At 49.7% G+C, this 8472-nt stretch overlaps 1 protein-coding gene across 1 annotated transcript; it reads left to right on the top strand.

Annotated features, from left to right (window-relative positions):
- The first annotated feature begins 2901 nt into the window (after positions 1 to 2901).
- ERP29 (endoplasmic reticulum protein 29) lies at positions 2902 to 8085 on the top strand. Its single transcript, XM_035565748.2, has 3 exons — positions 2902 to 3077; positions 4884 to 5022; positions 6209 to 8085. Exons 1-3 carry the CDS (start codon positions 2955 to 2957, stop codon positions 6709 to 6711), a joined length of 765 nt encoding a protein of 254 aa, XP_035421641.1. The 5' UTR covers positions 2902 to 2954; the 3' UTR covers positions 6712 to 8085.
- Positions 8086 to 8472: the final 387 nt, after the last annotated feature.

Below are 8472 nucleotides of genomic sequence, written 5' to 3'. Positions count from 1 at the left end.
AGCAAACTTGGCCGTTAAGTTCTAGAAAGAGATGGGAATTAGCGTTTCAGGAAGAAAAAAAAGACAAAACCAGAGACCGTGTATATAATAGGTGCAGTGAAGTCTGACACTGCGTTCTAATTTCATGTCAATTTAATGTAAAGCAGCAATCATCATGACTTCTAAAGAAGTGTATTTAGATTACTGAAACTTTAAGACTTAAATATTTTCATAGAAATTAAATCCTGTTGGCTTTGGTTTTAAGTTGGCAGAGGTAACTTTTGCTTCCGCTGTGGTATGAGGCTGAGAATACTTTTTATAACTGTATGCTTGCTTTTTGCAGTTGATCTTTGATTATTCGAGTACTAGCTCATTAGGCATTCTCTTAGAAAGTGCAATTGCATCATCTGCTCCTTCTGAATCTGCATTTCTGCTGTTTGTGTTTTTTTTTTTTCATTTTAAAGGAGCAATGCAGCCTAAAACTGGTAAGCAAAAAAGTACACGTTGCACCTACAATCTGAGGGACAGGTCGGACTTCAACAGATTCCTCATCTTCTGATCTAAAGCAGCTAGTAACTGAAGTCTATATTTAAAGTTCTAAGAGAGCTGACAATCCTACTTTTGTCATCTCTTCCGAATACGTTTTGTTAGAAATGCTAGAATGTTGATGAGAGTATTTTTTTAAAATAAATCCCCTGTGTAAAAAAAAAAAAATTCACATTGCTGCTCTTGCTGGATTTAGTTTTGCTTTTGCCCCATCCTGAAAGGGAAAGAAGGCTGTCTGCAGGTTGTCGAAATTGTAAGGGATGTCCTGGTGGTTTAACGGCGATGTCTGGTAAGTGCTCTGAGTTGGAGGAATACCAAAACGTGTTAAGTCTGTTTTTAGAGTAATCCTTTTCCTGAACAAACTGAACTGTCTTATACGTTGTATAGAAATACCATTTTTGAAAGAAGGGTGTGTTGCTTAAATTAAAGCAAGACTGATGACTGACACTGATGCTTTGAAATGTGTAGGGTATGTGCTGAGATTATGCAACTCACGGAGAAGCACTGAGCCAGAAATCTGCACTGCCCGTTTTCGTTAAAGGAGACATTGCCATTGCTGATATTCCTGTCCCATCCCCTCCCCATGGCAGTGCAAACCTAGGTAGGGCTTCTTGCAAACACCAGCACTGAACGCAGTTGGCACAGCATCCTCGTCCAGAGGCTGACTCACGCTGGAGTTTCCTTGCACTGCTGCTGCGACAGGTTGAACTCGACCAGTTGTATCAATAAGCAACAGCGACAAAAGTGAAGCAGGGTTAACAAAACCAAGCTTTTAAAACCCTGTGGGCCGGAAAGCAGAACTTGCTTTAAAAAAAAAAAAAAGTTTTCTGCATCAGCTCCCTTAAAAGCAGAATTGAAACTGCTGGGGGGAGGTGAGGGAGGGGATGTGTGTTGTCTGAGAAGAGATGACAGCGGGGCTCAGCTCTGGTGGCTGCTCCCTCAGACCTTCCACAAGCCAGCACGGGGGGAATGCTGACTGCGTGTGTTGCCTGCTGTCCTGCTTCCAGGTCTGGCCACAGGTGAATGATAAACTTGTCAAATACAACTTGGATTACTCAGTGTTTTATAAACCAGACGCCATCTCGTCGCACGCTGTAACTCCTCTCTGGGAGGAGTCAGTGGGGGTGCAAAAATGACTGTGTACCGATTATCTGGGGGCTTGCTTGAGGGAGAGGGAGAACTTCTCTCTCCTTATAAATTGTGTACAGGTAAATATATTATATATTTCTTACAAAAGAGCATTTCCCTTCCAGAATGTGTCCCACTGGGACTTGGTAAGAAGTTCAAGCTATAAACCATTGCTGCTGTTTCACCCTTTTCCACTCCTGGGGTTTGTTTTTGGTTTGGTTTGGTTTGGTTTTGATGATGAATTGAAAAACATACTTAGAAAAAGCTACCAAGACTACTGTTTACAGACTGAGAAAAAATACTGCTTTTATACTACTGGGATCATGAGCCACGATCCTTTTACAGATTTCCTCACCTCTTTGCTTTAAGTTGGTATCTAATGTAGATGAAGGTCAGGAATCTCTTACTCTGCTTTGTCTACATACCGAAGAAAATGTACAATGCCTGTTCGTGTTCCCCATCATTTTTGTACTTTTTACCAATTTTAACTGTTCGAGAGTTGCATTTATATTTTGCAATCATTGATAATCATGATGTTATTTTAACCGTTAGTAATCTTAAATGGGATTTTTTTTGTTGTATCTGCAGCCTTATCTGAACTTTCTCTTCCTTGATTGATTATTCATTGTAATTTATGACTGTAGAAGATACATATGCCTCAGCCTTCTACGGACTTAAGTGACACAACTGCAAACGATCTGCTTTAAACTGGATGGGTTTATAATTTATATAAAAGTCAGTTTCGTTACGAATCAGTCTTGCTGCCTCTTTCATTTTTCCATTTGGATGGTCGGGAAGTAACCGCAGCGCTCATCTACGCTCTTTTCCTTGTTAGCTTCTTGGTGAAGCCACAGGTTCTGGCGCTGGGCAAGTGGGAAATCAAGTTACCTGGGCTGAATAAAGAGGAAAGCGGGGGGGAGAAAAATGCACCTTGCTTTTCTCCTGCGTGTAGCTGGGGTTCAAAGCGCTGCCTGCTCGAGGGAGGAGGGGGGTTCAGGGCTCTGTCTCCGTGGTTCCTCTTGGCCGTGCCCCGCTGTCGCTGCTGCTGAAGCTTTTTTTTGTCCCGCCTCTCAGTGAGGGCACGGGGAAAGCACCGGGGCTCCCCTCAAAGCGCTGTGACCCCCCCCCGGGGCCGCTCAGGACCCGCTGCCGGCTGCCCGCACCCGATACCCGCCCCCCGTACCCCCGCTCCCCTCTTGGCCGCCCGGGGGGGGGGGGGGGGGGGGGGCCGGGCCCCGGTGGCGGCGGCGGGCGCTCCGCACGGCCACGTGACCGCCGCCCCACTCCCTCCGCTCTCCGCCATGGCTGCGGCGGCCGCCGCCGGCTCCCTGCTCCTCGGCTGCCTGCTGGGCCTGGCGCTGCCCGGCGGCCGCGCCCTGCACACCAAGGGCTCCGTGCCCCTCGACTCGCTCACCTTCTACAAGGTACCGCCGGGGGGGCTGCCGGGCCCGCAGGGGTCGGGGATTGGAAGATTGGGGGGGGGGGGGCCGAGGCCGTGCAGGGAGAGCCGCCGCGCTCCGGCCCCGAGCGCCGCGGGGGGCCCGGGGGAAGGAGCCGGGGTTGGGGGCCGGGGAGCCGGGGGCGCGGAGAGGGGGGCAGCCGGGGCAGAGCCGGCGCGGCGCGGGGCTCGCGGGATGGCCGAGGATCCGGGCGCAGCCAATGGGAGAGCGGCAGTGGCGGCGGGTAGCCAATGGCAGAGCGGCCGAGGAGGCGGGCAGCCAATCGGAGCGCTCCAAGTGGAGCCGGGGCCGCGGGGAGGCTCAGCGCGGCCGGCGGCTCCGCGCGGGGCTCGGCGCCCGGCGGGGTTCGGCTCCCTGCGGGCGCAGCAGCGCCGCCGCCACCCGGCCCCTGCCCTGCTCCCCCCGTGCCGGGGTCCCACGGCGAGGCAGCTCCTCGGGGCCGCGGGCAGTCCCCCCGCTCTCAGCCATTTCCCTGGGGTTTGTGTGGATGGAGCAGGAGGGGCCGGGCTGCTGGCAGGCGGAGGGGTTGCACGCTCGGTTGGGGGTCTCGTCTTTATTTTTTTATTCCCCCCCCCCCCCCCCAAAAAAAATCGCTTTGATGAAAGTGTCTTCCAAGAGCCTGGAAGGGTTTTTAAGTCAGCAGTGACCAGTGCTGTGAGGGATGGCACAGCTGGGTGCTAGGGAGATGGACAGGAGCCCGTCGAAAGGGAGCCGTCGTATTGCAGGATCAACGCGGGCGCTTCTTTAGCGATGTGGGCAGGAGAGACAACGATCAGCTGAGCTGTTTAAAAAGTGTCTGCCCTAAACAAACTGCTCTGACACCAGCAAATAGCTCTTGCCACACGCCAGCAGCCCCCTCCTGATTTTTCTGCTGTGACAAACCATTTTTGGTGTTTTAAGGCTACTGCATTCTACAGCCCTTAGCTCCTTAGGAGGAGAATTTGAAGTAATTGGCAGTGTGCTGCAAGAGGAGCTTTAAGAGACCAGCAGAAATGGCAAAGCTGTAACACATGCTGCGTTCACTTCTTACAAGGACAGTAAATAAGCTGTGAGATCAACAGGCCCTGAGCTGCAGGCTCGTGAAGTGTTGCAAGCAGCTGCTGTGTCCCTGCTTGAGCAGCACTCGCAGGGTGCTGGCGTAGGTGGGGACCCGCGCTGCAAGCCGATTGCATTCACTAGAGGAAAGATGTTGCAAGGTCTTCTCCTGGAGGGAGAACAGAGCCCAGACCAGGTGGCAGATTCACATACATCCGAGCTCATTTAGCAGAGCGAAATTCAAAAGCAACGGCACAAGTGGAGAGGAATCGATTAAAGCACCAACACCATGTACTGAACCAGAGCAGCGTTTCCGCTCCTGCCCGTACCTCCTTTCTGAGCTGCAGTTCTCATGCTGGGACGCTTCGGAACGGCCTTAGATCTGTCCTCTATCCTCCTAAAGTCCCACTGGAAGCCTTTTCACTGACTTGCTTCCAAGGCACTGATCAGGTTTACAATAAGCAAATCATGTATAATTAAAATCGTTATCAGATCCCCCGAACCTATCGTGTGCCGTCTTCATCATCTGCTATAGGGATACGTACACGCAGTTTTCGCTCATGCTGCAGTGAGTCACTTTTCAAAGGCTATAATTAAAAAATTTCCATCTCCCTCTGCACCTACTCGTTGCGCAGGAAAATATGAAAAAGCTAAAACAACCTTAGGTGGCTTGTAGATTGCTCAAACCTGAAATTTTAAGTTTTGTCTTTTTTCCTCTCTTTCTTATTATTTTAGGTAATTCCGAAGCATAAGTTTGTCCTGGTGAAATTCGATACGCAATATCCTTACGGTGAGAAACAAGATGAGTTCAAAAAGCTGGCAGAGAGCTCAGGCTCCAGTGAAGATCTTCTGGTGGCTGAAGTGGGAATATCAGGTGAGGAGCTCTGAACAGATTCGTACGCTACAGGTTGGTGGCGAGAAAGTAAAATCCGCTGCAGTTTCTGATCAAAATAGGCTCTGAGGTAATTCTGGTAGCGGGAGACGAGATCGGCACGGCGCTGTCAGACCGAAACACCGAGTGTCCCCGCTCTGGCTGGTAGCAGGGCTCCGCCGTCGTGCCTCCTGCAGCGAGTGTGGGAGTGCTGCGCTCTGCTGTCGGCTGGTTAATGAAGCAAGTCAGCCCACGGCTCGAGTGGGTGCCACCCTCCTCATTCACAGCGCTCTTCTTCCTTCCCTTTTTTTTTTGTTTTTACTGAAATAAACCTTTTCGTCCATTTTCAGGGAACAGACCGTACAAGAACTGGGTTTTAGCCATAAGCCTGGTCAAACAAATCAAAGCGATATGATTAATTCATTGATAGCATTCATTACTGCGGATAACTCATTACTGCTGCTAAGGCTCAGAAAGCAGCTGTTGCACCGTGGCTGGCGTAAGTCGGTGTTCTTGTTGTTGACTTCATTGGGAAAGCCGTGAGGAACGGATCATTGCCACCTTACTTGTTCTTGCTTTGCAGGTAGAATTAAGGATTTAAGCCTACAGGAATTGCCTAACTGGAAAGCTGAACCGCACTGGCATTGCTAAGCACACGTTGATTTACCTAAGCAGCATGGTTGACATCCCTTAAGTTATGGTTTTTGTCCTCAAGAATAAGTGGAATTTATGTGAGAAGTAAAAACATCCTGTTGCTTGGAATGCTGTTGGAACTAAAATACAAGGGGGTGTGCTCTCTGCACATAGACCAGGAAAAAAGAAATCCATTTAACTGTAATATGAAAGAACAAAACAAGAAAAAAAAAAAAAACCACCATTAATTTCCCATAACGATGACTGGGTTTGTTCCTGGAGGTTTTGGCGATGTCTTGTGCTAACATAGTCAAAGACAAACACGATTAGAATCTTTTATTTTTCTTGGGAAAACCTAATGATGGTCTGCCTTGCCCAAATGATCTTCTGGAGTGTTTTTTTTTTCCAGCGTATGGCATTTCCTGGCAAAGAGGTTGTTAGGAATTGTTGAAACTCTGGAGACAAATATTTGTCAGTTTGTATACAAGAGAATCCTAAATTAATTTTTTCATTAGCTTAATATACTGTGTTTTTCTGTGTTGTTTTCTCCTGACAGATTACGGTGATAAACTGAACACTGAGCTGGGTGAAAAGTACAAGATGGATAAGGAAAAGTTCCCTATTTTTTACTTGTTCCAGGATGGTGACTTTGACAATCCTTTACCTTACACTGGCCAAATTAAAGCCGGGGCTATTCAGCGCTGGCTGAAGAGTAATGGTATCTATCTGGGGATGCCGGGCTGCCTAAAAGAGTATGACGTGCTGGCCAGCAAGTTTGTGAGTACCACTGAAAAATCAGAGCGGCAGTCCCTCCTGAAAAAGGGGCAACAAAGTTTAGAAAAAGCAAAAGAAACTGAGAAGAAGTCAGCTGAGCAATACTTGAAAATTATGAGCAAGATACTGGAGCAGGGAGAAGAGTTTGCTGCTAATGAAGTCGTCCGAATCACAAAACTGATCGAGAAGAACAAAATGAGTGATGGAAAAAAGGAGGAGCTCCAGAAAAGCCTCAATATCCTTGCTTCTTTCCTGAAGAAGAATAACGAAAAAGATGAGCTCTAATACGTTGGATAACTTTGTACAAGCTGTGAAACACTGTCAAGAGTCCTAACCAGTTCTCCTTATGCAAGAAAACTTCCCGCTGTCTTCAAGAGAGCAGCAGATTTCCTTCTGATATTGTCAGTTACAAAATCAAGACATTCCTTAAAAATACAGTATTCTAAATGTTGGAAAAATCACCTTAAAGCAAGCTCCCAGTATTGTGTAATATTATTAAATAACAGTGTTAAAGTAGACAAAAAAAAAATATTAGATTGGCCTGAAGCACATTCCTGGTGGTTTTTACAGATGTTCCCTAGCAAACAAATAACAAAATTCAGTCTCACGTTCTATCTTACCTGTTTTAAAAGGTACAGACTTGATGCCCCTGTCCCCACCTTCCCCTGGTTTTAGTGCCCTGGGGTTTTATTCCCTTTACCCCTCATCCTACCTTTTGCCTTCCCAATAGGGCTTCTTATCCGAGTCTTGCTTTTCTTACCTGTTGTTGACCAAGAGACCCGGAGTTTCCTCTTTCTGCCTTCTCCTCCAGCGGCTCCTGTCTCTGTTTGCCTTCGGCAGCAGCCAGCTGCTGGCAGGCGCGGTGAAGCCGGGTCCTTTGTTACCAGAACTTGCCCTGCATCTCCTGGCCAGAGCAGCCGTTTTCAGCAAGCGTCCTCCTGAACCCCATTGCGATGTCCTGGCTGAGCGAGCGATGCGAGTGGGGCGCAAGGGCAGATCGCCTCGAGGTGCTATCACAAGTAGACTCGCCGGTGCAAAAACGTGCTTTTTTCAGAGGCTGATGAGGTAAATTTGGGTGAGCTTCCCCATGAAAAGGACATCCGGTGCCTGTGCTTTTTGCCCATCCTTCCTGTCCAGTCTTCATCTCCTCGATTCGGAAGAGAGGGAGACAAATACAGACACTGAAAAGTTCCAAGCGGTAGTCAATGTGAACAAAATATCTTCTCTAGCCCAGTCCTCAGAAGCAAATGGCACTCAAACTAAAGCTTCAACAGCATTCGGCAGAGTTTTAAGTGTTTGAAAACGAGGTCTTGTGACAGGAAGCAAAAGTATTAATTCCGTAAAAGCTCCACCTGCTTTCATGGAGGTACCTAGCCCAGGGGATCAGGCAAGCAGGTGTTGCGGGTGCTGCCTGCGCCCTGGGGAGCTCAGACGGCTGCTGTGAGACGCTGCGCTGCTGATCAGGGTCACAGGCTGAGAGGAACACCTGCTGCGCGTTCTGCCTCGAGGCTACGCTTCCAGCTGGGCAAAACTCATTTCTGAGGGAGCTTTGCTGCCTTTTGAATCTCGGGGTGGGTACAAGGAGCAGGCGTTGCCGCAAGATGAGATGTATTGAAAAATGCTGTAATAATAATAATAATAAACCGGTTCCAATTAATAGCTGCCGTTTAAACTGCTTTCTAGAGAAACTGCCGGTGATCTTCGGGCTCAGTGGGAAGGCAAAAGCTGAGCAAGGGCCCCGAGCAGGGTGGGAGCGGGGGGAAGGCTCCTGAGGAGACCGTGGCGGCCGCCCCCGGCCCCTCAGCGTCGCCCGCCGCCCCCTCAGCCGTTCCCGCCCAGGGCCGCCCTCCGGTGGGCGCTACGCGGCGCGGCAGCGTGGCGAAGCTAAGCAGGGTCGCCTCGGGTCGCTGCTGGAGGGGTGGCGCCGCCAGCACTTTCCGCTCCGGGAGCCGCACGCCGTTACCGCGGCCGGAGCCGAAGCTCCCGCGGGGGCTGCGGGGTCCCCACGCCGCCGCCACCGGCCCCGTTTCGCTCCCCCCTCGGCCG

The sequence above is a fragment of the Cygnus atratus genome, chromosome 17 (assembly GCF_013377495.2).
Source record: "Cygnus atratus isolate AKBS03 ecotype Queensland, Australia chromosome 17, CAtr_DNAZoo_HiC_assembly, whole genome shotgun sequence".
Lineage (NCBI taxonomy): Eukaryota > Metazoa > Chordata > Aves > Anseriformes > Anatidae > Cygnus > Cygnus atratus.
Note: the sequence above shows the minus strand (reverse complement) of the source record. Positions and strands in the feature narration are given on the sequence as shown.